Consider the following 27,550-nt stretch of genomic DNA (forward strand, 5'->3'; position numbering starts at 1 on the left):
TGAATGCTTTCTGGATGAGGTAACGGGACAGCGGGCAGCTGGTTGGAAAATAACCTGTTGAGGTGCTGCCAGGGAACAGCTTTGCCGTGCAAGAATTCCCCCTGCAGCGCTTCCACGCGGGCCGGCCTGCCCGCTCCCGGCTGTTGGCAGGAGTTTGGCTGGCTGTGCCAGCCCCGGGCCAGCGGCTGCTGCCGCTGGGGAAGCCTGTCCCAGACTTAGGGAACGGCACCACACAGGTCCCTGCATGGGGTCGCAGCGTGGCGCCCAAAGATGCCGAAGTCTGTAGGTTTTCACTCCGTGAACGGGGACCTGCACGAAGGAGGACGAGGAGGCGCACGTAAAAGATTCGGTTCAGTTCGGCTTTCCCAGCTTCCCTGTTACCTTCTGGAGCGTGTCCTGCAGTTACCTCTGGGCACAGCAGCCACAGCACAGTGATTGAATCATCCATCAGCAAGTATTCCTAATAAAGCCAAAGTCAGTAACTCCACTGTAACTCCACTATTTTGAGACTCTGTATAATAATGGATTATTTGAAACTCCAAAGGTGAATATTTTATAGAGCAAATGAATCTCAAAGGCATTTGAGTGAAAGCCTGAACGGCCTTATAAAACAAGATTTTTAGGTGTATATACCAACAACTGTTTCAGAATTTTTGATTTTCCCCAAGGTGAAGTTTAACAGTGTATTGTTCATTGATAATGTTTTGAGAAACACAAGGTATTTTTAACAGCCATCTAGCAAATTTTCTTAATTTGATTTGTGTTTAATACTGCTAACATCAATTAGACATTAATCGTTAACTGCAATTCACGAAGCTGGAGGAAACTTTGTCTTTTACCAAAAAACTGGAAGTTCACTCCAGGTCACTTTCAGTTCTAAAAAACACACCTTTGGTAGCAATCTCCTTATCTGATAGAAGACATTGAGTTACATGCAAGGCCAAAGCAGTTGTTCCCAAAAGTTTGGCATATAGCAAGTAAAACTACAGAAGATAAGCCTTTAAGGAGACAGGTGGATTCTGAGAAGAAACAGAGATAGCTAAGGATCCTGTAGTTAAGGCAATAAGAGGAGTTTTAATAAAATGACTCTAGCTGGTTCTAATAAAATGTGTTGGTTTTGCTTGATAAGACAGAAAAGGTGTTAGGCATGTGGATTTTATGTGCCTCTACTGAATTACTGTTTTTCAGAATTTACACAGAAGAGTGACTTAAAAATAGGATGCATTCTACTTAGGAAGATGACATTTGTTTCAGAGAGCCCTACATTGCAGACAGTGAGCATTGGATCCTATGTGTACTTTTGGAAAAAGGTACATTTACATAAAATGTTTGTGTTTTCAAAGACCATTTGGACTGTTTATCTATCAGCAAGTGTGTTACTTTCTCCTTGTTCTCCTGTTCCTTGTTCTGCAGCTCACTAGAGGCTGGAAATCCCTCTCAGCAGAAGCTGAGAACCAGGAAAAGGACAAGCGGAAACATAAGAGAGAGTGCACATCCTAGAAGTGATAATGTAAGAATGCCAGTTTGGTATCTTTAAACAAGGAATTGCTCCTTTTTTTGCTACAAGATGATTATGTTTAGGAGTTCAACATTTGGAACTCTCTGATGGCTTTTTCCTGCATCTCCACTGGTGTCTCAATGGGGTCCTTTTTGGTTGTGTTAGCACTATGAGAGAGCAGGTGAGCTTCCTGGGTGCCCAAGTTGTTTCCTCGTACTGAGGAAGACCTAAGGCTTACTGCTGTTTTCCTTTTCTACAGCTGTCTGATTTCTGCTGGATACAGACCTGGCAGGGGGTGGAAATCAAATCTGGGTGATCAGGAGTAGTGACCTGTGTGCACAGTGGAAGTCATTTGCTCCACCCTTTACATCTAGCCCCCGAAAACTAATCTTGGAGATTTTTCTTTTCCACTTCCACAGAATATATTATTAATTTGGTGGCTGATTTTTTTCCTTTATCCCAGTAAGAGATTTATTATGAAGTGCATTCATGTTCAGTGATAACCATGATATATTTCAAGCTCGATGTGTTGAGGAATACTTCTCACACAGGTGTCTTGGCCTGCAATCTGCAGATTGAAATGCAGATTGGGCTCCTGGTTGGAGCTCGAGACAAGAGGCCATGAATTCCCAGCCTTTGAGACAACAAAGGACATGAAGACAGGTGACAGCAGCCAGGTGAATGGACAACTGAGAGTAACAGCCGGTGACTGCCGACCTTTTGGATAAGGCGACGCCAGTGCGATGGATGAACAGAGCAGGGAGGCAGGAGAAGACGAGAAGGAAGAGCAGGACTGACGCCCTGGGGACACTCTGAGGTTATAAAACGCCGGGGGTTCTTGGGCTTGAGGGCTTTGGAAGTATTTGGGTGCGCACTCCGCTGGCCATGTTGCGGAGCTATAGGGTGTGGTTACTGTAACAGGAAAAGGCGCCAGCGAGTCAGGGGCAAGGCCGCGGGCTCAGGTGTTTGCGAAGCCGCTCGCCTGCCTCGGCGCCCCGGTTCCCCGTAAGCTCAGGAGCGCCGGGCAGAGCGCAGGCAGCGGAGGCGCCGCTGCTTGTGCCGGGCCGAGCGCGGCTCCCCGCGGCCTCAGCCCAGAGCCGCCCTGCTCCCCGCGGGGCTCTCCCGGCCTCGCCTCCCTTTCGCTTTCGTTTTCGTTCTAACGCGACCGGCACTGCGGGAAACGAAACTGGGCGGGGTCTGCGCAGCGCTCCGGGCCGAGCCGGCTGGTGGAGCGTCCGCGGGTCCCGGAGCGTCGGCAGCAGCTCGGAGGTACCGGCGGGGCGGGGGCGCGGGAGGAAGGGCAGGGTCCCTGCGAGATGGGGTGCCCGCAGCCCGGCTACAGAGGCCTGGCCCGCCGCGCTCGGTGGCGGCAGCCTGGGGTCATCTTTGGTCCGTGCGGCTGCGCCTGGCGTCACCGCTGCTCGAAGGGATATGTTAAGTGCCTTCTGAATCTCTTCTGCAGGAACCGATTCTAATTCTGGAGAAACATTACTGATTATTTTTCTCCCACATAAATCAGTTAGTGATTAATTCTTTTTCTGTCAAAAAACCTGCTAAGAAATCTTCTCTAATCACTGAATTCTCCACTCTGCTTTCTAAAACCCTTATTCCAAGCAATGACTTCCAGAACATTTGCAGACCAATCATTTGAATTAGAACTTCGAATTAGTTTCCCATGAACTTTGTTGCTGGCACCAATTTTCTATTTTATATCTTAGCAGTGACCTATCTACCAGGATTAGGGCTGCCTTTATTCCATGTTTAGAGCAACAGACACATCTTTGAATGTTACTTTGCAGCATCTATTGAAGATTGTGTCAAAATGGATCGTGAGTATATGACGAAGATCAACCGTTACAGTCAAATACATAAATGTACAGTGGTTTATGACACCATCGATAAAACGGGCCCAGACCATGATCCTGAGTAAGTTTACTCTGCGTGTCAATAACGAGGAGGGCTTTTCCTGCAATGAACAAACTGTGTAAAGCTTGCAGTCACAAATATTAATTTGCCCAAAGCATGTGTAGTGGGAAAGCTGGTTGAAACAATTAATTGAATGGTAGGTGCATGGGGAAGACATCATGTAATACAGTTTAAGGAGAAAACTTATTTCAAGGGTGATGGCTCTTTTTCAGAAAGTACCAGCAATGCACCTGTTACTTACTAGTAACTGTATCTTATATTATGCATCTCCTCTCAGAAGGTGGATTGGGTTACAGCAAGAATTTCAGTTTATGATTTCAAAGTTACAAAGCAAAGTGTTTACAAAGCATTGTTGATTTCTAGTCAAAAAGGTTGGGTGTATTAACTGATTTCATACTAACATACTTAATGTGTGGTATATTTTTTAACATCTCTTACAAGAAGAGGGTCGTTTGCTTAAGAAGTTTTGCTTTCCCTTTTAGAGACAATTAGGGTGATGGAATATATTTTATTTTTTAACACTGATACAGTGTATTTTTTCCCTTGCTAAAGGTTGTAGATACTCAAGATCTGTAATATTTCCTTGCATGATTTTTAAATTTTTTTTGCTAGTTTGTATGAAGACAAGGCTTATGCTAATAATTAATACATCTCTCTTGATGTGTTGCATGTTGTCAGATAGCACTGTCTATGCAGATTTAGTCTTAAATCTGTCTAACATCTCAGAATAGATTAATAGATATTATTTGCATCTCAAATATTAATAGTTATCTTATTTTTTTACCCATGTGGCTCATGTATTCAAAAAAGTAACTCTTATTGCAGTAAAGACCACAGCTGTGATCACACAGCAACGTCTTCATTCTTCAAAAGTGATGGCATGGGACTGACAGAACTTACATACATTCCAAGTTGTTTATTCCATTTGTTGTGGTTTTTCATTGTTTTTTTCTGTGTGTTCTGCTACATTCACAAATGAAATTCAGCCCATTTTGTGACAGTGGTATCTAGGAAAATCCTGGGTAACTTGGGCTATTCCAAGGATACAGTGTAAAATGTCTGGCTGTAGTGATGTGTAAACCTTTAGTCCCTTATGCTTGCTGCTCTTTCCTGGTGTTCTGAATGCATTGACTGCTGCTGGTTGTGAGCTAGCTCCCTAACTCTGCTGTGGTGTCCCATCTCATCAGTCACCTTGCAGCTGCCTGAGGCATGATGCAGAGATACCTCCCTTCCTGTCATGGTTCTGGTGCTGAGGAGACCAGGGTGGCTCAGTCCTGAGCTTTCATGGTCAGGGAACACAGAGAGTGGACAATTAGGCCAGTCTTGCCTAAACCTGTCCAGTCTGGGAATTGCTTATTGCCTTGGGGTTCATGGTGAGTGACTCCGCACTTACGACCAACTCATGTATCACTTCTGCCGGTAGTCCTCAGCTTGGTCCTGGAGACTCACTGCAGATTTCCTCAGGATGCTTAAATTATTGGTGTATTTTGATGCAGTGTCATAGCTGAATGTGTGTAGTATTCAGCACTTAGGTATGGGTTGGCTGATAAACTCCTTCCCAAGAAGAACCTTTCTTACATGTTTTGTTTTTTCTTTGTTGTTTCCTATGTGTAGCGTATACAGCACACTATGGGGGTGCCTTCTCCTACTGTTTGTCCCCTTAAGATTTCTTGTTAAGCCTTGCTTACACAATGAGAGCAAGCACTTTATTCTGCATCTTCATTGTTTTCCACCCAAACACTTCGTTAAAGGGAAGTGGAGAATGAGATTGGAATAATGAAAAAAGTGAGTTCCTAAAGTCACTACACTATTTGAGACCAGTTTTCCCACACAGGAGCTCATGGTGCTGTACCTTGACTGTGTGAATCCATCTTGTTGGCTGTGAGCATTTACACACTCTGCTGCAATCTGAAGCACAGAGGTGCTCTGAGGCTATAATGGTCACTTTAACTTGGTGCAAGTGTGTGCTGCTGCCGCAGGCAGAAATCCACTTGTTGTTTTCTCCGCTGTTGCAAAGGCAGTATCAGAAACATTAGGGGATTTGCAGCTGCAGGACAAGTCAGATCTGTAAGGACTGATTTGTCTGAAATGCAACCATTCATTATTAGGGCACAGCGGTGGGTTGACCCCAGGAGGCAGTGAAACCCCCAGCTACCTACTCACTTCCCCCCAGTGGGACAGGGAGAGAATCAGAGAGGTGAAAGGGAGAAAAAACTTGTGGATTGAGATAAAGACAGTTTAATATACAAAGCATAGCTGGATGTGCAACCAAAGCAAAATAAGGAAGTTGCTTACTCCTTCCCATCAGCTGGCAGATGTTCCCAAGAAAGTGGGGCTTCGTCATGTCCAGTGTGTACTTGGGAAGGTAAACACCATAGCCATGGGTATCCCCTCTTCCTTCTTCATCTCCCAGCTTTTATTGCTGAGTGAGATGCCATATGGCATGGAATATCCCTTTGGACACCTGCCTTCCTTGTGTCTCTTCTCAGCTTCACACCTACCCCTCCTCTGCTTTCTGGGAGGCCGGAGTGGGAAAAAGAAAGCAACGGTGCTGTGCAAGCACTACTCAGCAGTAGGTAAAACATTAACTCTGTGTTAGTTCCAAAGCCACAACACATCACCATTCTGGCTGCCCTGAAGAAAGTTAACCCCATCCCAGCCAGATCCAGTCCTGTCAGTCCTGAGCTGCATCAGATTCCCATTCTGACTCATGGAGTTGCCATATGGGAAGTAGGACATGCACAGTTGTGGAATGGAGGAACAGAGAGGGAAGGGATCAGCAGTTGAGCACAAAAAGGCAGGAATGAGGCTTGTGTTTGTTTGTTGGTAATTTTTTTGTTTTGTTTTGGTGGGGTTTTTTTTTATGACTGCCTTTAAATTCATGTCTCACAAGCACCAGACGTGGTTTTTGCTCTTATTAAGCAATGTACATCACAGGGTACTAAAGGTGAGTGTAATGTCACATCTGGTTTCATGAAACCAAAATTAGCTAATGTTTCCTCTGTGTGGTGTCACACTGCTGAGATGTGTCCTGGTGTTAGGGCTTCACAATCTTGCTTGTAACAATGCTGACCTCATCCATTCTTATGCTTTTAAAAACTAAATTATTTTGATTTAAAAAAGCAGTTAAGCAGCTAAAAGTGCTGTTTGAACTAATAAAGTGCATGTATTTGTGACTAAAGAGGAAAATTTAAAAAGTATTTATACTAAAGAATTATGATAATCATAAGGTTTGATATAAGAAAAGCACATTAATGCTTCAGTACTTCCCGTAGTTATCCTATAGTGCTTTGTTGATAATAAACCCCAAAGTTTAATCTGATAAGGTTATTAAAGTATACATATGGGAAAAATGTAGCAATGTTTTTGACAAGTTTCCTTCATTGCAGGTTCACAGTTGTTGTGAAAATAAATGGTGAGGAATATGGTAGAGGCACTGGTAAAAGTATAAAAGAGGCGAAAGCAGTAGCAGCAAAAGAAACATGGAAAATGATTGAGGAACAGGTGAGTAAACTGTAGGATTAAGTATTGGGGGTTACTAAGCAGTGTACATCACATGTAATGTAGTAAATGTTGCATATCTGAAAACAGATTTTTGATAACATGTTGTTTAATTTAAAACAGTTTCTAATTATTCAAGTTGCCTTTGTTTCTGTCGTATTCATCACTTTTCAACTTTTTATCACTGAATTGTTTTCCTTTTTTTTTTTTCCAATAGGGTTGATATCTAATACTGTGTTTCATCCTCTGCTGTTATAGGAGGATAAGGAAATGTATTTGCTTTTGTTAAGCTGCCTTGGTGTATCCAAAGGGGCAGTTGTCCTTTTATATCTTGACAATTGTTATATGATTCAATATCTACAAAACATTTGCAGGGCATTACTCAGTGTGTCTGTTGCCACTCTGCTAATGAAATTGCTTACTTTCACTTGTACTAATTAATCTTTTTTTCCTTTTCATTATATTCTTTACAGTATAGCTAGTTGTATACTCTCTCCTTCCTTGATTAAGTCTAGGTTTGAATTTTGCTCCTTAGTTTTCTGCCAAGTGTTTTGCCCTTCTTTATTTGCCATTCTTTATTTTTCTTTCCAACTCTGAATGCTTCTTAGCACCTTTTGAGTGAAATCTTTCCTTACCTATTTCTATATGGCTTTTATTGAGTCACTGTCATTACTTTAACACAATTGCTGCATGTCTGCTGCTACATTACTGATGTTGACTAATCATGAGACAGCTGAAGAGTCCTGCTTTCCCCTCTTGTACATGCACAGGAGCATTTGCAGCCCTTGCTAAATGGGAGCATCAGCAGCATCCTGCTGCCATCCCTTCTTCACAGCTTGTTCCCTATATTTTCCTAAAAGGGGTGGGATGAGGCATGGTGAGAGGTTGTTAAAGGCAAAAGTGTAGTACTTGGAAAGCCACTTTTACGTTTATTCAAAATGTAATAATTATGCTTGGGATGTCTGTCCTTTGCCACAAAGGACTCAGTTAATGGAAACTTGGGGTTTCTTAAGAGTGTTTTGAAATGTGGACAAACCTTGCAGCTATATTAGTTCTTGTGCACTGTTTATCTTAATGTATTTTTAAACTTAAGTTTTCAAGTTACCTGTTTTGTTTGTTTTATAGTCTAAGAGTCCCTCAAATATGGCAGCTGCAGATTTACCAACAGCTCAAACAATCTCAGCAACCTCATCACCTGCACCAGACAAGGATTATGTCAGCCTATTAAATATTTATTCCCAAAGGACGGGTTACACAGTTGATTATACTAACAAAAATCGTACTGGAGATCCCCATGTTCCCACGTAAGATATAATTTACCTTCCTGCTTCCTTCTAATACTTTTTGTGTTTACTAATGCTACCATTAATTATCCTTGGTCATGTTTGCTGAATCTTTAGAAGGAGTCATACCATCTGCCTGAGAGCATTATCCAAAAGCTTCTTGAGCTCTGTCAGGCTGTGCTGTGACCACTTCCCTGGGGAGCTGTTCCAGTGCTCAGGCACCCTCTGGGTGAAGAATCTTTTCCTGATATCTGACCTAAACTTATCCTGATTCAGCTTCATGCTCTCTCTTTGAGTCCTGTCACTGGTTACCAGAGAGCAGAGATCAGTGCCAATCTGAGTTACAAGGAAGCTGTAACTGCAGTGAGGTTTCCCCTCAGACTCCTCCAGGCTGAACACAACAAGTGCCCTCAGCTGCTCCTCAAGGCCCTTCACCATCTTTGTTGCTGTCCTTTGAACACTCCCCAATAGTTTAATGTCATTTTTATATTATGGCACCCAAAACTGCCCCCAGCACTCAAGGTGAGGCTGTCCCAGCTCAGAGCAGAGCAGGACAATCCCCTTCCATGCCCAGCTGGTGATGCTGTGCCTGATGCCCCCCAGGACAGGGTTGGCCCTCCTGGCTGCCAGGGCACTGCTGACTCAGGTTCAACTGGCCAGTAACCAGGATACACAGGTGCCCTTCTGCAGTGCTGCTCTCCACTGAGTTATCTTTAAGGCACAACAAATTGGTAGTTACCTACCATTATTAATTAGATTAAATGTATATTGAAAATGCTGTTCTGAAGATGTATACTTCAGATTTCCATTCTATAATGTTGCTTGATTGCAGTGTTTAAAAATCATTAAATTGAGATTTGTTATATGGGATATAAGACTCGATTCCCTGTTGTATTTTACAGGTATTCTATTAGCTGTACAATTAGTGGTCATTTGTGTGGAAGGGGCACTGGACCTTCCCTAGGTGCTGCAAAACAAGCTGCTGCAAAGGAAGCATATGAGAAGGTATATAAGGAAAGCTCTGTGACAGTATGTGCTAGATTTATCCTTATCACAGAAGTTTAAATCTTTGAACCAATTTCTTTATTGTATTTAAAAGCATATTCCATGGATTCCATTGAAAAAGGAAACAATCCATATTTTAGTATGTTGGTTGGGCTACTGTTAGTAGAATTTATGTTGTGCTTCTGTATTCTGGATTAAAAAACCAAACTGCTAACAATTGATATCTCTCTGTGTTTCAGAATAGGTCTGATATGCTGTCGTTCAAGGATGCACACGTTTTAAAAATTTTAAAATTCCAACTCGTATACCAATTGTCTTCTGTGAGAAGTGTTGTTGAGCTGGCAGACTATGAACATATTTCTTTTACTGTCTTCTGTGGGATCAAAAATCTATTGTGTAATGTGAGAGGCAAAAGCAGGAGTCAGAATCAACAGGACTTGCCTTCTGTAGTGCTCCAAGGCAGAGTCCTTTGAAACAATTGCTGACACCATCCTCTGGAGAGCAGAGCTGTTGTCTTCATGTTGGCAGCTGTTATTTCCACATGTGCAAAAAACTATCAGAATTCCAATAGTGATCCAAACCCACTTCTGAAATGTACAGAACATATGAACTAACCAAATGGAGGGTAGTTTAAAGAGAAGAATGGCAGTATAGGGGAGGAAAGAAGCCTTTTCACTTTTAAGTACTTTTAAAATTATTTGGCTGTTACTGTGAATTTTCAATGCTTTTAGAGTTGTTTTTAAGTCAACCATGTAATTAATTAACATCCTTGTAATTAATTAACATTATAGATCTAGGAGCCTTTCTTAAGATCTTCCTTGGTTGCAAACCCATGGATCTTTTTATTTTCATTGATGTCTGAAATTTATTACCTCAAACAGAACTTGTATACCATATAGTCTAAATTTAGATTGGGTTGTTTTGGTTTGGTTTTAATTTTTATTAATTCTCAGTGATGTCTGCGTAACAAACAAAATGTAATCTGGCAAAAAGTAGTAAAGGTCCAGTACTCCTGTATTTAAAAAAGGGGTTTGTTTGTTCTCATTTAAACATAAACCCTATGTTTTTGTGTCCATGATACTGTGATGGAATACTAGGAAACGTAAAAAAAACCCCAAAAAACATAGTTTTGTTTACTTTTTGTGAAGTGATGGTCTATATCCATTGTAGTTGTTGCTTTTAATGTTACTTTAATGATCTTATAGGTAGTGGGAGGAAGGGGAAGAACCTCTACTAAGTATTTGGGATAAGTTTTTTTTTTTAATTCAACCCTAATTTAGTTGTGAGTTTTGCAGTGTTTTCATGCTGAGGACATTGAATGTCAATTTGTACTGACTCAGATTTTCAATTCTGCTGATTACATATGTCAAAGCCTATATATATCTCATTTTCCACACAGCAGTTGCACATGCAACAAACAACAAAGATATTTGCTTTTCATTACTCTTAGGCTTATCCTGGTTTTGAAGAGAATCCAGACTCTACTTTTGTAAATGTGTCTGTATAGTATGCTCACTGTGACAGGGCCCTGTGCTTTTCCTTTCCCTGAGTGGAAATTGGGCAGGTGCCTTTCTTCTGCAGAAGAGGGCTTTTGAATGTTTAGTGCAGTCACCAACTTGCTCTTAGGACCCTGTAATCTTCCCTCTGCCCTCTCTGGATGGCATCTTTTGCTCTAGAGATCTGTTTATGTGATTTTGTTAAACATTCTTGGCTTTTCTTTTTTCCAGATGGAAACCGAAAGATCTTATAACAGCAATTCCTCTCAAGTGCCATCTGAGTCTGACTCAGAGTAAGTTGGGTTCACTGCTAATGTGATAACAATATATTTAGTAATCTTAGAGGGTAATGTGCTCTAATTCTAAATAAAGTATATAATTTTCTTGTTTTATTGCAGTATAAAGCAATCTAATATAATTTTATTGTTTTATTGCAGTATAAAGCAATCTAATTTTAACTTCTGTTCCCTAAACTTCAGAGCAAAGTTTGTTCTACTTGTGCAGTTTTATGTGAGTCTGTATGGGATAGCTTATAATAAGTTTAGAGCTTTCTGATTTGTTCACATTTTTACATAGGTAGTTCTTTCAGAAGCATTTTTTCTGTGATATAAATGGATTGCCCTATGTCGTTCAATAGCACTATTTCATGCCATTTTAACACTCATTTTCCTATTGAGACTGTCTTGTGAACTCAGTGTAATTCAATTTCAGTACTCTCCTGTGCTCCATATTCTGCTTTCTTCTCTCTCATTTTTCTTTTTCCCCCCCTTTTTTCACTCTACATGAATCTTCATTTCCACTAAAGGGAAAAATTTGCTTAGCAAAAGAAACTGAACATACATTAAGTTTGAGATGTGATTTAAAAACCAGCAGTTTACCTGTAGTGCCACTACCACTTTTACATTCTTTTATCTTCTAGATATCATAGACTCATTTTATAATAGAAATAAAGTGTTGTTATTTTAATAGTTTTCAAGCAGGACGTTTTGTAGTTTAAGTCAGTCATGATTGTTAATGCTTTTTCAGGTTTTGCTTTAAAAACTGTGATTTTTTGGTACTTCTTTTCTTGTGATAATAATTTTATTTATTATTGTGTTATTTTCACCTAAAAATAGTCCATTATTTTTCAGTAAAAACACCATTTGCTTTGCTAACTCATCTTCAAAGTTGGTAGAAAAAATGAAAGACATGGCAATATGTGAAAAGCCTTCACCTTCTCAGGTACAGTATGAAAATGGTCTTCCTCATAATTACATTTTAGACCCTGAGTAGGGCATGCTTCTTGTCAGAGTGTAACATCAGTTTGTTCATTTATCCACTAATCATTGGAAAATACACGCATTTTTCCTAAGAACGTTCAGTAGTGTTAACCATTAGTCATTTCCTTCTGTATTGTGGAATATAGTGTTATGTAGTGTTTAACAAATGCCAGTAGTCCCAAGAAAAGGGTCAAACTGAGCTCATTTTTTGCAATGGTAATGTTATGCATAGCTTATGTGAAAAACACTGAGCTAAGATTCATTCTTATGACATTGTTCACATAAGGTATGATCATGTTTATAGGCAATTCCTAGATAAATTATCAGACATGTTTTAAGCAGACTGCAGTGAAAATATTCAGGATACCTCAGTTAAGCTTTTTTTTCTGTTTTCCATGTAGAGAAATGCACAAAGGTCTGTCCCGGAGACCAAAAGGTATGTTTACTTCTAGATTGCTATCTCCTCTAAACAAGATATACCTTAAATAACTTGATTTTTTTCTATCTCTAGTAAAGAAATGCTGCTATTGGGAGGTATATTTCTTTTTTCATCATGTGTTAGAAAAATGGCTCATTATAAATTTTGCTTTTATCCCTGTTAAAGAAAATTGGCAGCTAATTTTGCTAATGTAAGAAACAAGGAAGAGAAAAAAAATATGTCAGATTCCAAGGAAGGTTTGCCAGATGTGGACACAAATACTGGAAAAGAGAATGGGAGTCCACACACTGTCAATAAAACGTAAGAAGGATTTTTTTTTTTTAATTAATATTTGTAAGACAATAACTGTATGTATGACTCTAGATTTGCTTCTTTATTTGTGGTAGAAGGAGGGAAAATACTGCTGTGAAAAGAACTTTCAAAGAAAATTGGTACTAGATTTTTTCCTGGAAATTTCAAATCTAGCATAGGAATTGACAAGCAATGGTATTTAAAGGTCACAACCAAATGTCATTCATGTGAAGATGTGAGGGTAGTTACCTGACAGGCCTTGAAGGGTCAGTTTCCCCTTGTTGTTTTAATCCCCAAGGCTGTGATTTACACCTGTAGATTGGTCAAATGATGACCGTAGAATGATATTGCAGTAGATGTATTAAATCTGTCAAAATCATTTTTATATTCTTAACTGAGAATTAAGTATAATTAAGTGGGGTTTTCCTTTTTTTGTTTTTAAAGATTTCTCGAACAGTATGAAAAAATAATGCCTATTGGTGCAGGTGGTTTTGGGAATGTTTTCAAGGCAACATCGAAGTGTGATAAGAAAACCTATGCAATCAAACGAGTTGAATTCACAGAGTATGTACTGAATGTTTGCTTCTGTCATTTGGGACAACTTTAATCAAGACTTTAATACTTTATTTTCTCTTTTCAACAATACTAGGAGCATTTAGGTGATTTTTATAATAAATTATCTGTCCTTTCTAGTGAACTGTTTTCTTTATTTCCAAGTGAAGCTGAAAGTGGTCCTGAACCTTTGTTAATTTTTGCATGTAATGGGTTAATTTTTGCTGGAGCTGTAAAAATGTAGGTATGTTAAGTTCTCTTTTCCCTGAACACAGTAGTGCTCTGGTTGCTAATATTGCAAAATGTGTTTGAAGAAAACCTGATGATTATTAAAACATTCAAAGCAGCCCTGTTACTTTTGACAGGCTACATGGAAAATTTCCATATCAGTAATGCAAAATAACTATAATTATGGAAAATAGAAAAAAAATCCAAGTAATAAATTTTGTAATGGGAAAATGCTTTATATCTGACCCATGTAGTCATTACTCTCGTGCTGTGTTGCTTATCTTTTATAAATCTCAACAGAGAAAGATCTTAATTTTTTTTAAAAGTAATTTTCTGTTACCTAGTGGAGTATTTTATCAGCAGTTGAAAACATTAATTTCTTTTAGGTTATCTATTGAAAAGGTTTTAAATTGTTGGAGATACTTGTCCCTTAAATTGTCTAATTGTACATTTCCTTTTGGATTCTTGTGTTGTTTGCAAATACATGTTATTTTCATTGGTATTGCTATCCTGAGAACTGAGAACCTTCTACTGATTCTTCAAGTAATGACTGATACTTTGCTGGCAGGTTTGCAGCTACTTGCTTTTTCAGCTTTTTTTTGAGTGGGGATTTAATTACTAATGGGGTTAAACCACTTTTTGCACTTTGAATAACTGAGCAGATGAAAGACAACCCATCAAATTTGTAACTTCAGTTTTGACCTTTGAACTAATATGAAGGAGAATAATATGCTTTGTTTCTAAATTAATGTAAAACTATCTGTATCCTAGCACTTGATAGCCTATCTTTTATTTAGCTTTGTATTACATTGTAAAAGGGAAATGCCTTGTTTTTAAAATTCTTTCCCCCCTCCTGATAGGAAAGTAGAGCGTGAAGCACAAGGACTGGCAAGACTTTCCCATGAGAACATAGTGCGCTATCATAGCAGCTGGAAAGGGTACGACCGTATCAAGTACCCAAGCTCAAGGTAACTACAAAATAACAGTTTGCATTCACAAAGTTTTTTCACATCTGTAGTGAACTTCATCTATTCATAATTGGTTATCAATTATTTTACAAATATAAATGCACACACATGCAATCATACTGCTAGGAAAAAAGGCACAGTACTTCCAGCAGCAGGTTGTATGTCATTAAGTATATTTACATCTTCTTTTCCTTGATTAGGAATTAATAAGGTATATTATATAATTTTATATGTCACTCCTCTCTCAATATATGGAACATAATGAATTTACAGAGGAGAGTAAGAATGCAGAACTCAGAATCTGGGGCAAGAATTAACAACAGAAAAAATTGTCTGTCACTTGGCTACCAAATTCCTGATCAGAGTTTCCTTTTTATAAGTACTGGTCAGCCAGTAGCTACCATAGATTTAATTATTTCCCTAAGTTAGTATTTTAACCATGATGCTTGAAACCATTTTGATTGTTTAGAAAAGGAATACAAAATGAAATGCTCCTTACTTTAGAGGTAGCCTTTTTACACTGAAACTTCTGGTAAACCAGTGGTGAGAGTTGTACTAGTAAGTTAAACTAATAACTTTTCCAAGCTTTTGTGGTAAGCCTTTTTTACTAGCTGTGAAGTCATACTCTTCACATAGGCTGCCATACTTCCTTAGAGCCATAAAATATTAATGGATTCAAAATTATGGTTGGTGTGATACCTCTCCATTATTGTGCTCATTAAGTGAGCAGTAAAATGGGGGGAAAAAAGTATGTCAAAACAGAACCATTAATATGTTGGAGCCTCAATATCATGTATATATTTTACATGTATATATTTTACATTTACATTTACATTTTACATTATTGGGTCAAAAAAGTCCCCAAAGCCAAGAACCCAGACTGGAATTTGTGCCCTGACCTCAAGCCTACAGAGTCCTGAGCCATTTAATGCCTGTTCTTTCAGTGCTTCGAGCAGCTTTATCCAAGGGCACTCATCACACAGCGTACATAGGGAAAACCAGTGCATGCTTCTCTTTGTATTTTCCTTCCCCTCACCATCTCCAGCCTCAGCTTATCTTAGGGGCTTCTCTGGAATGTGTGAGGCTGCCAGATGGGTGAATATATTTCATCTAGATTTCCAGTCCTCAGAAGGGTTCCTGTGACTAGCAGACCAATGTCACTGCATTACCTTCTTGACAGGACAGAGTTGGAAAGAACATGACCATTCTGGGCAGGATAGGAAGGCTGATCTCTTGAGCAGAAACGTGTCAGGGTCTTCCACCAGTTCCTACAAGGCCAGATGGAGCCAAGGACAGTGGTATTTCTTCCTGGATAGGACATACTTCTAGGTATGAGGGAAATGGAACTTGGGCTTTCAGAAAACTACCAGTGTGAAACTAGAGAGCAAGAAAAACTTCAAAAATATTCCAGGAATATGTGGCGACTGAGCAGAGATTCTTTGGGTTGCAGTCCTTTTTATTTAATGCAAATTGCTGTAGGATCTTTCCTAAAATTAAGGGACTTGCAGACTTTGTTTTGGGTAACTCCAAAAAGTAATTATTAACAAAAAGGGCTTTTGAAGATGACTTGGGAGGAATTGTATCTTGTCAATTTCAATATGGTATGTAATTTTCTTTTGAAGCTGGAATTCATACCAAGAAATTCTCTGTCTTTTCATCCAAATGGAATTCTGTGAACAAGGGACATTGGAAGAGTGGATTGTAAAAACTACCAAAGACCGAAAGTATCATGAAATGGCACAAAACAAATTTTTACAAATAGTGAAAGGAGTGGAATGTATTCATTCTGAAAAGTTAATTCATCGGGACCTCAAGGTATGTAGGATAGGTAAATAAAGAAAAAAAAAATCAGAAAGAAAAAGTTAAAGGTAGTGTACTTACTGAAATTGCAGAGAATGTTAAATTGTTTATAGTCTTTGCTTACTCTGTTATGTACCCTAGTGTGCTTCTTTGGATATTGCTAGTGATTGATTCTCTTTCAGCAGCTGGCTGAACCTCATCCCAAAATCAGATGAACTTGGAAGATCTCAGAGTTCAAAGAATCAGTAGTCATCAGCTAACAGGCATTTTCAGTGTGTTACTGGGTCACAAGTCTGCCTACTGGAAAAAGAAAAGTTGAGTCTAGAAAGTGGCTCTTGCCATATTGTAAAGGAGTAGTTTATCTATCCTAATACATGCTGTGTTTGATAACAACATCCTCTAGTTACTTTTGTCTTGTGTATGCATACAAATGTTTGAATACGACAGTTTTGGATAGACTTTCAGTCTCTAGATGTGCACAGTCATAAGATGATTTTATTTCAATATAAAGATTCTAAGGGACAAAGCCTTAATGGCTTCAGGATGGAAGCTATAATGTTGCTTACAGAGTTTTAAATCACTCATTTAGTGAAAAAAATCTGGCGGCATTCCTAGGGTTAAGTTAACTTCCCTGCCTGACCACTCAGGAGCCACTCTGGCAGTCAAATTCTCACCACCATAGCTGGGACTGAAGTCCCTTCATAGCAGGCAGCTCCAGTGTACCCACAAGTGCCTCACTTGATCCCCTACACACCTCGGCCATATTTGATGCTCAACATGGGGTTCAAACCCTTGACCCTGAGATTAGGAGTCTCATGCTCTACAAGCTGAGGTAGGGATGAGGCTGTGGTCGATCAGGAGTGGTATTCTCCCATTTAATGCTCCTACTGAATCCACATGCTGCTTGCTCACTTCCCCTTCTCCTGTGGCAGGCTGGAGAGGAGAAGTGGAGGCACAAAAGGTAAAGAGCACCAGTTGAGATAAGAACAATTTACTAGAAACAGCAATGAGATAAGAAAACAAACACAGACAAAAACAGTAACAACATTAAAACTAGAAGTCTAAAAACAGAGGGTGATTCACATGCAAAACTTCACTGTGGAACCCTGCCTGACCATGCCATGCTCCCATGATCCGAAAGCAAATCCTACCCCCATTCCCAGAAAATGACATGAGGTGGTATAGAATAACCTCCTTGTCCTAGCCATGTGTTCCCCACTGATTACTGTCCAAATTAGCCCTCTCCTGAACAGAACCAAGTTATACTGCTAATTCTTCTACCTGTAATTCTTCTACCTGTACCTTTGAATTGAAGAGCTTTCCTCTCCTCTTTGATCTGCTGTCAGCTTAGGTGCTTGGCCATCTGACATCTCCATAGCCCAGAATCAAAGTTGCAGGATAGGTTCAAGCTGAGATTAAAGTAATTTGTACCTGGTAGGAACAAAGTCATTAAATAGTGTAGCTAGCTATAGGTACTATATTAAATATGGGTGGTCATGGTCAGACTTGAACAGAACAACTACACAGAGCATTCTTTACATGAAGATCTCTTCCTGTTGGCTATTAAGTATCTCCTGGCCTTATGGTCCACAGGAGCTTCTTTGAGTAAAAGACAGCATGAGGCTATTTGGTTTTGTTTTAAAAACATTCAGAAGTGTAGTTTCTTTATCTTCTTTGGGAAACTTCATTGAAGCACATATAGTTCTTTTTAGTTCTTTGACTTCATGTTCTGGTTTTGGCTAGGAGACAATTTTTTTTCAGTAGGTGGTACAGTCAGTGCTGTGTTTTGGGTTCAGTATTATGGTAATGCTGATAACACACTGATGTTTTGGTTGCTACTAGGTAGTGTTTATTTTAAGTCAAAATACTATTTTTTTACATGGAAGAGGGGCTGATCTGGGCTCAGGAAGGGGATCTGGCATCAGTCAGTGGGCGGTGAGCAATTGTACTGTGCATAACTTGTTTCTCCTTGTTTTGTTTTTTTAAAATCCTTTTATTATCATTATTATTTAACATTATTATTAAATTTTTCTTTTGTTTCAATTACTAAACTGTTTTTAACACAGCTTACAAGTTTACTTTTGGTTCTCCCTCTCATTACAATGCGTGGTGCTTAGTTGCCAACTGGCCTTAAGCCATGACACTGTCAAATTTAAAAAGGGGAAGTTTAATGTGAACATGATACTCTGAGATACCTGTAGTAAGCCTTAACTCTGCATTTCATTTAGTACATGTGATCCTTCTGTGCCTAGGAGAAACTCTGACTTGAGTGGAATTCCATGTAAGACCAAATGCTTTGCCTAAGTGTAAGTTAGTCTAGGATGTTCTGTCAAGGATGAAGTTCTGTCTAGGATGGAAGAGTGAAAAGCACTTTGGGATACAGACTGTTATATGCACAGTGTACTTGAAGAGCAGTTAAAGCATGACACAGCTATGCCTGAGCTAGTGGAAGAAAAGATGCAGTTACTGCAGAATGTACTACTTGAAATTTAGCTTGTGTTTTTAAAAATTGATTTAACTTTTTCCTCTTTCCACACCATCAGTTTCTTAATGCTACTTTCTGAACAATCATCAGATTTTATGGGAAACACTTCTGTGGCTGATTATGCTTGGTGTGGTGATAAACCTTGGTCATTTGGTGATTGTTTTTTCTTCTTTTTATTTATATATATGAAAATAGCCTCAGAATATATTCATATCACATGATCAAATAAAAATAGGTGACTTTGGTCTTGTGACTTCTGTGGCATTTGAGACTCTGACTGAGAACAGAGGAACAAGATCGTATATGGCACCAGAACAGGTAATTATCCTGCTGTATTAGTGTCTCTGTAATTAGATGTGCATTATAAACTCAGCATTGGATGTTCTCAATCCTAATCTCAGTAATAAAGCAAGTTGCCTAAAGTTCCCTGGTATGACTATATGAGAGAATAACTGTACTCTGGAGAATGCTTTACCACAAGTGTGGTAAAGATTTTTGCTCTGTGTGAACATACAGTCTGACTCTGCATGCTGTAAGGAATCCTCTTGTAAAACCAGGCTGCCAGACAAATATTTAAATTTGAATTTAGGGCCCCTGTTAATTGCATCGTTTGAGCTTCTCTGTTTGTTTCATTATTTGTCACAGGGCAATATTGGCATGCTTTATCTGTGTATAGGTCTGTAGAAGCCTTAATTTCAGGGTGTTCAGTGTGACATAATAGTCACTATTTAACAGGTCTGAGGCAGAAAGGGTTAACAGCTAAGAAGGATATTGAGTCGGGCCAGTCCTGTAGCCTTGGGGTAGAAATTTCTGCTGACTTCAAATTTTGCTTTTAGGAAGTGCTGTTCTCCAGTTGGATTTAATACTTGTATTGTTCTGTTCTAATCTTTCTAGACTGGGGCCAAATATGGAAAGGAAGTAGATATTTATGCATTGGGATTAATTTGGTTTGAAATTCTTTCGGCGATCACTGCTCATGAAAAAAGTAAGGTATGTAATCTTTAAACTTAAAAACTCCTTCTGCTGTTGTTTTGCCTTGTTTCTGGTATTACTTATTGATAGCTAGATATCACTTACTGATATCTGGTATTGATAGCTGGTATCACTTATTGATAGTTCTAGAAGGAATCTCTTAAACTTGAGTACTATCTCTATGTACATCTTTTTCCTTAATTCATTTCCATAAAGCCTGTAAGTCCTCATACCTCAGTTGAAATGTCATAACTGAGGGAAATACTACAGTTTATTCCACTTCTGTCCTACTACATATACACCAAAGCCTGAGCATGCTAGAGGATAATGTCATACAAAAAGTATGTCAAGTTTCTTGGATTAGAAACTTAAAGGGTATGTTTTTCTAATTTTAGAAAATAAAAATTATGGATGGGTGAGTTTTGTCTCTGCCATGCTCTTGTCTTCACTGCACAGTGGAGCAAGAAGAGTTTCTACCAAGTCAAAACCCTTGCAGTTTCCCAAGATGAAAACAAAAGTGATTTGGAACATGTTACTTTAAGTGAAACAGATATTATTTCAAAAAGAAAGCCCATGTTACTTAAGCTTTTTTTAAAAAGGTATCCTGTATATGTGTTGAGCTTTTAATATGCAAACCTGCATATTGGTAGGACATTGATGTAGCTGCTGGGTGTCTAAAGTAATTGTGGTTGGACTCAGATTTTGAACAGCCAGATCCTTTTGCCAGTATGAGAAGATCATACCAGTGTGTCTGTTCAACTTGGCTCTCTCCAGCCACCTTGCAGTACTTCCTCAGATCTTCTGTTCCTGCTCACAGTTGACTGCAAATGCATGCACAGTTCCATGGTGTTTACAGTTGGAGAAGCACCATTTCCTTGTGCTCTGCAGGCAGGTGGGAAAGTTATGTGCATGGAAAATCCTAGGATGGTCTTCAGCTGCTCCATTAGATCAAAAAGAATTTCACTTAATGGAACATGATCAACTCTAGTGCTGGCAAGCCCTAAACTCTAGTGCTGTAAGAACATCATGTAAAAGCAAAGTTGATTATTCTGTGCTGAGTAACTGATTCAGTTGTTGATCCCCAGCAGGTAGGGTCACAGGCCTGAAGCTACTGCTAAAGAGTAGGGAAAAAACTCCAAGTTCATGGGAGCTGTTGTTTTACTGGATAGCAGTTGTAAAGGGCTTGCTATGCCAGGCTCATGGGGATAGCTGATGATTCAGGATACACAGCTAAGTCTAAGAACATGACTGTCATCTTCAGGCAGACATTACACTAGTTAACAGCAAATGAATTAAGCAGACTGCCCTCTTTACCCAGAAAGCCACTTGTAGAATCACAGAATGGGTGAAATTGGAAGGGGCCACTGGAGGTCATCTAGTACAGCCTACCTCTTCAAGCAGGGTTCCCTAGAGCACATTACTTGGGCTTGTGTCTAGTGTATCTCCAGTCAGGGAGACTCCACAACTTTTCTGGACAGTCTGTTCCAGTGCTCAATAACCTGCCCAGTAAAGAAGCTCTCCTCATGTTCAGGTGGAACTTCCTGTGCATCAGTTTCTGCCCATTGCCTCCTGTCCTATTGCTTGGCACCACGGAGCAGAGCCTGGCTCCATCCCCCTGGCACCTCCCTTCAGATGCTCACAGACATTGATGAGGTCCCCTCTCAGGGCCTCTTCTCCAGGCTGAACAGGCCCAGCTCCCTCAGCCTTTCCTCATTAGAGAGATGCTCCAGAGCCTCAATCATCTTTGTTACCCTGCACTGGAGCCACTCCAGGGGCTCCATGTCTCTCTTGTCCTGAGGAGCCAGGACTGGACTCAGCAGTGCAGATGTGCCTCAGCAGGGCTGGGCAGAGGGGCAGGATCAGCTCCCTTGGCCTGCTGGCACTGCCCTTCCTAATGCACCCCAGGATTCCATTGGCCTTCTTGGCCACAAGGGCTCACTGCTGGCTCATGGATGGCTTGTTGTCCACCAGGACTCCCAGGTCCCTGTCTGCAGAGCTGCTTTCCAGCAGGTCAGCCACCAGCCAGGGTTACTGCCCAGGGTTATTTCTCCCCAGGTGCAAGAACCCTGCATTTCCTTTTGTGGAATATCACAAGGTTCCTCCCAGCCCATCTCTCCAGCCTGTTGAAGTCCTTCCCAAGGCCTGCACAGCCCTCTGGGGCATTGGCCACTCCTCCCAGCTTTGTGTCATCAGTGAACCTGCTGAGAAGGCTCTGCCCTTCATCCAAGTCACTGATGAACAAGTTAAACAATACTGGGCTCAGTATTGAAGCTAGGAGGACACCACTGGTGACAGGCCTCCTACTAGACCCTGTCCTGCTGTTCAGCCAGTTCTGTCCACCTCACCATCCATTTGTCCAGCCTGCTCTTCCTGAGCTTGCCTATCAGGATGTTGTGAGAGACACTGTCATATAGAAAAAAAAATTGTTAACTAAAAGCCATTTCTAAAGCACGTAATGACAAATCTTTTGTTAGTTGCTTTGAAGTCCATGTAGCATTTTATGCAATGACATACCAGTGTGGTACTGGATATGATAAAAAGGAGGAAGCACACCTGCTTGGCTTGGCAACAGAAATTCAGTTGTCTTGCTTTTTTCTTTTCTTTCAATGTCATTAGACAATATAAATCCATTACTTTTAAATTAAGGAAAGAAAGATAATGGTTCTGAAATAGAGGAAGATTGAAACAAACATGTCATTGTTGTATGTGAAGCTTTTAAGCTTAGAAATGGATAATAGTTGATGAAAAGGCCATAAAACCAAACCAAAGCACAACTAAATGAAAAAAGCCCCAACTTTTTAGTTACCTTTTGAAGCCTTACATTTCCTGTAGATTTGTGTTTTCCTAACTACTTCAGTAAACTATATGGGTTATAAGGTGGAGATACAAAACATAACAAATGAAAGCATACCAAAACTATTCTCTTTTATGCATTTCAGATATGGCCCTCTGCTAGAAAAGGTGAACTTCCAGAGTACTTCAACAACAGATTTCCAACAGAGGTATGGGATTTTAATACATTTTTGGTACTGTATAAAAAAAAAACCAAAAAACCCCAAAAAAGTAAAAAACAAAAAAACAAACTATTGACATTTAATTTTTTTTTCAGGCATCCATAATCAAAAAGATGCTTTCAACAGACCCTTCAGGAAGAATCACTATATCTTATTTACTTGACCTTCTTAAGTCTGCTGATAAAGAGAAGGCACTTAGAAATTATTCTTATTGAATGTCCTTTCACACTGTGTTAAATCCAGAATTTGATGAATTTATTACAACTGATGAAATGACAACAGATGTCAAAAGCAACAGCAAGACTTGGGGTGTGTCTTTTCCTTGGCCACTTCACCATTTATATCTGCCAGCTGCAACCAGGACAGGGCAAGTCTGCAAGAAATCAAGAAATCACACGCAGTTTTTACCTGGAAACATAGGTTGTGGATGAGCTGGACTGTTTTGTACAATAAGTACCTGCTCCTTTTCCCCTCCAAGATCATGTTGATGTGCTAAAGTGCTAACTGGGTTGTGCCAAATCCCTGCATGTGCTGCACCCATTAGCCCTTAAGGTTATCTATTGCTTTCCATGGAAGAACTGCTGTCTGGTGGTATGTGACTCAAACCTTTCTGATTTGTTCAGTGATATTGTTAATAATTACTGGAATGCTCCATTAGTCCCAAGACTAGTTTTGGCAGAAAAGGAAATAGGTGCACCTTATTCTTCACTGAATTTCAGTACTCTAAGTTTTCTTATCTCTCCACAGCTGCTGATGACCTAGCACCTTCAGTGCTCTAGAATTTAAACTTGTAAAATGAGGATTTCTTTAAATGTTAAACATTCAGCTTCTAGGAAATCTAATTTAGAACAAATCTCAATTTTGGAAAACTTTAGGTTTTTATGGTTGTCTTTTTTGGAAAGGAACATTCAAGGTGCTATTAATATAGGAAAATTCTCCTCATTATAGGAAAATTGCCTCAGTAGTAACCATTTGAAATCTTAGGCTGAAAGAGCACTTTAAACATTCCCATGCTTCTAGGTTTTAGTCCCTTATTGTAATACTGAGGCATGCCTAATCCTGAATAACTGTACTTGGTACCTCTGGTGTGCTCACTCCCCCACAAAAGGGAACAGTAGGTTCTCTGCTACTCTTCATTTGTGAAAAGACAGGTGCTTGTCTTTGAGCTCTATCTTGTCAAACTGTTCATTGATGTGAGGTCAACGTAACTCCGTAAGGGCAAATGAGCAGAGATTTCTAAACAAAAAATAGGTAATATGTGAAATACTGTATGCTTTTTCTGATATGTTAAATGGGTTAAAAGTGGGTGACTGCTCTAAAAGAAATAGTACAGTATTTATATTCTTAGGGAAATTACTGGTGTTCTGGTGCAAGTATTTGTTGCTAAATAAGAATGTGATTGTATACTTTTTAAGGCCTTACACTGTTTTCTTTTTTTCTCTTTATCATGAATGACATATATAGAATCATAGAATGGTTTGGGTTGGAAGGGACCTTAAAGATCATCAAGTTTGAACCCCCCCTGCCCTGGGCAGGGACACTTTCCAGTAGATGACATTACTCAAGGCCTTGTTTGAACACTGCCAGCAATGGGGTATCCACAGCTTCTCTAGGAAACCTGTTCCAGTGCTTCATCATCTTCATAGTAAAGAATTTCTTCCCAATATCTTATCTCAACCTTTCACTTCGAAGCCATTCCTCCTTGTCCTGTCACTACATGCCCTTGGAAAAAGTCCCCTTCCAGCTCTTTTCAGCCCCCTTTAGGTACTGAAAGGCTGCTCTAAGGTCTCTGCAGAGCCTTCTCTTTTCCAGGCTGAGCAATTCCAACTCAAGCAACCTCATTTGCCAGTTCCCTCAGGACCAGTGGATGCATGTCAGCAGGTCCCATGGACTTGTGCACCTCTAGGTTCTTCAGATTTTCTTGAATCTAATCTTCTCCTTGACATCCCTGGCCAGATTGAATTCCATCAGGGCTTTATGCTTCCTAACCTTATCCTTGACTGGAATTCATAAAGTATTTCACTATGCTAAACTAATTAGTATTTCTTTGCAGTGGTCAAGATCTGTGAGAAATTATATATCCTTACAGACAGAACACTACTATTGCTGATTTCTCTTTACTTTTAATCTATTGGTTATATAAAAATAAACATATAAAATATGTTTAGTCTATATAAATAAATTTGATCTATATAAATATATAATTGTTTTATCTACTTAAAGTTTAACACATACTTGGATTTGATGATCTTAAAGGTCTGTTCCAACCTAAACAATTCTATGAAACTATTCATAATATGAAAATGGACAATCTCTTGGCTGCATTTCCTTTACAGTTTTTGGACAGAGCAAAGTAGTATCATTACTTTCTTGCTGTTAAGTAATACTGTACCAGTTTGTAACAGTAGTTTGCACCAGGAATTTTTGATATATTTTCCCTGCATAGTATTTGTACATTTCAGCATTAACTTTTTAAAAATGGCTAGTTATAGTAGCAACTGCTGTTACCTAAAAATAAAAGATCTATTAAAATGTATTTTATGTAAAAAAAATGAAAACCCACCATCATGATCTAATTCTATTTAATTATGGAAAATATTCATCTTTATATACAACAGAATATTGGTTCAAGTAATGTCACTGTCATGTTTCACAAGTGGTTTTTTTTTCCCCACCAGGTTTAAGATAGTAAGCAAAACCAGTCTGGTATTTAGGCATCTCTGTAAAGATGAAAAAACCTGGTTTAACACATTATGCAATAAAGTGATTGGCCAATAATTATGCCTTTACTCATACTTGAATTTTATTACCAGCTGGGCAGCGCATAAACAAAGATGTGAGAGACTGAACCTACCTCTCAATTATGTTAGTTCAATTACAAATACCAACTTGTAATTCCTATTAAATTGTGCATCAAACAGAAAATATGAATTTAGCTTGTCAACTTAAACTCTTCTTCTGCATACTTTGGTATGAATTCTTGAGTATGTCATAGCTCCAAGCCTTTTAAAAGATACTATGAATTATACATACTTATCTAGGGCTTCTTCCTTTAGACTGGCTTTAGTCATGATCTGCAGCACTGTCTCCGGGACAGTTTGAAGATAAATCTTCAGAGTCTACAGGATAAGCAGGAAAAAAGTGAGTAGTTGCAGCTCAGGGAAGGAAAAAATGGTTGCCAGAATTATTTCTAGAATCCATGTAGAACAAATTAAATAAAATTCAAGGTTTACAAGTTAGTAACTCTCAAATTTGTTTAAAAAAAATTTAAAAACAAAGATAAATTCTACTCTCTTTGGTATTGTGAAAGTGGATGGTGTTCTGATTGTTTCAGAAACACCTGCCAACTTTTGCAGCTTTTTATGGTATTGGTTTTAATATCTGAATTATGTTTTCTCAAAACTAATTAAATTTTAATATAAATTCAAATAAATTTCAATATGGTTTGCTGTGTTTTGTTGTGTGTGTGGGTTTTTTTTGTTTGCTTTTGGTTTCTCTGCATATAAACCTAAAACTTGGCTAACAATCACAATAACAGTATGTACAAAGCTTTGTGCAAAAACCAGCAGCCTGGAAGGTAAATTTGCTATGTAGATTTGGAGCTGCAGTAAGAGAAAAACCAAGGATATATTCTACAACTGGAGTCTAGCTGCATAAGCAAAGTAAAGCACCTACAAAAGCTTGGGTCACTCTCACCTTCATAGGTTGTTCCACACCAAATGCAATAGAAGTGCTCCTCTCTCAAATAGGCCGTCAGGATGTGCAGCTTTTCTGATACCTAGAGATACGTACAGGTGTGTGATGAGCTGGGCCTCACATGACATAAACCACTGTGAGCTACTGCTTTGCTAAAACAAAGTGTTTAACCTAATGCTGTACACATTACAACACTGGAGCTCAGTAAGACATGAAGTGTCCCACCTTTGTAGAAGAGTGCACAGGAATTCCTGATCTCTGGAAAGTTAATTGCTGTTGTTTGCTTATCCTTCTTTCCAGCTAAAAACCTGCACTGATGAGAGAGCTAAAAATATTACTTGGCTACCTGATTTCATGTATATGGTATCTTCTGGGGATTTTTTCACATCTAATCTCTGCCAATCAAACACATAAGGCTAACAACAGCTGTGTAACCTAGTTCTTAAAAATATGTATTTCCAATGTCCATCTTGAGATAATCTGTGAAGCATTTTCAGAAATTAGTGACTCTAAACTTCCAACCAAAATTAAAACTCAAAAGCAAATATCTGTGATCTTGTGTATCTTGGCTAAGGCAAAAAAATGTTAAAATTTAATTTCTAGGCTATTTTTTTCAAAGATCAGCCTCAAAACACATGAGAAATATATCAGTAGTTTAATATTTTATAATTTATCATGTAACTGCTATAAAAGTCAGTGCTCTGGGATTGCAAAGAGACCCTTTCCTACAGTGTGGGAAACATGTATGTATAGATACACACTGTTTCAAGGAATATTAAATTTAAGTTTGAATTGAGCAATTCAGTTGAACACCTTAAACTTACGCTTAAGTCTGAGCTTGTGCATTCATCTTCCTTGTCCTCCTCATCCTTTTTGTCTTCTTCTTCAGGTTCTATCCAAAACCAAGTCTCCTTGGGAACATCAATATCCTTAAATAACAAGGGATTTAAATGGAAATTATCTGTCTTTGTAAGTTTTCTTGTAAAATGCTGGATAAAACTAATTTCTAGGAAGTGAGCTGTTAGCCTTTAAAACTTGCATGTATAGTATAACCAAGAATTACTAAAGCTGTAGGTAAAAGTACAGCAGTCCACAAGACTGTTTTAAACTTTTTCACTACTTTTTTTTTTTTTAACA

At 39.0% G+C, this 27,550-nt stretch overlaps 2 protein-coding genes across 10 annotated transcripts in view; one reads left to right on the forward strand and one right to left on the reverse strand.

Annotated features, from left to right (window-relative positions):
* On the forward strand, nt 1-26,170 carry EIF2AK2 (eukaryotic translation initiation factor 2 alpha kinase 2). 8 transcript variants are annotated; one of them, XM_077175729.1, is made up of 19 exons: nt 1-544; nt 1,189-1,310; nt 1,414-1,510; nt 2,050-2,315; nt 3,298-3,424; nt 6,814-6,928; nt 8,051-8,229; nt 9,111-9,213; nt 10,941-11,002; nt 11,840-11,930; nt 12,370-12,404; nt 12,573-12,707; nt 13,143-13,262; nt 14,339-14,446; nt 16,069-16,261; nt 18,927-19,049; nt 19,626-19,721; nt 22,643-22,705; nt 22,813-26,170. In XM_077175729.1, the coding sequence occupies exons 5-19, from the start codon at nt 3,321-3,323 to the stop codon at nt 22,930-22,932; spliced, it is 1,647 nt and encodes a 548-aa protein (XP_077031844.1). In that variant the 5' UTR covers nt 1-544; nt 1,189-1,310; nt 1,414-1,510; nt 2,050-2,315; nt 3,298-3,320; the 3' UTR covers nt 22,933-26,170. The 8 variants fall into 8 exon arrangements, with proteins under 8 accessions (XP_077031844.1, XP_077031843.1, XP_077031845.1 ...); XM_077175728.1 differs by having other exon boundaries at nt 1-474; XM_077175730.1 differs by having other exon boundaries at nt 1-474; nt 2,073-2,315.
* Nucleotides 17,222-27,550, reverse strand: part of GPATCH11 (G-patch domain containing 11) — a 13,895-nt gene continuing 3,566 nt past the window's right edge. The window contains exons 6-9 of one of the 2 annotated variants that reach the window (XM_077175736.1): nt 27,238-27,342; nt 26,414-26,495; nt 25,754-25,836; nt 17,222-23,089 (exon numbers count right to left, since the gene is read on the reverse strand). In XM_077175736.1, coding sequence (XP_077031851.1) covers nt 25,781-25,836; nt 26,414-26,495; nt 27,238-27,342 — 243 coding nt within the window. In that variant the 3' untranslated portion in view covers nt 17,222-23,089; nt 25,754-25,780. Of the gene's footprint in view, nt 23,091-25,750; nt 25,837-26,413; nt 26,496-27,237; nt 27,343-27,550 lie in introns of both variants that reach the window. The other variant, XM_054630225.2, reaches the window with a different exon arrangement.

The sequence above is a fragment of the Agelaius phoeniceus genome, chromosome 3 (genome assembly GCF_051311805.1).
Source record: "Agelaius phoeniceus isolate bAgePho1 chromosome 3, bAgePho1.hap1, whole genome shotgun sequence".
NCBI classification, from domain to species: Eukaryota; Metazoa; Chordata; class Aves; order Passeriformes; family Icteridae; genus Agelaius; species Agelaius phoeniceus.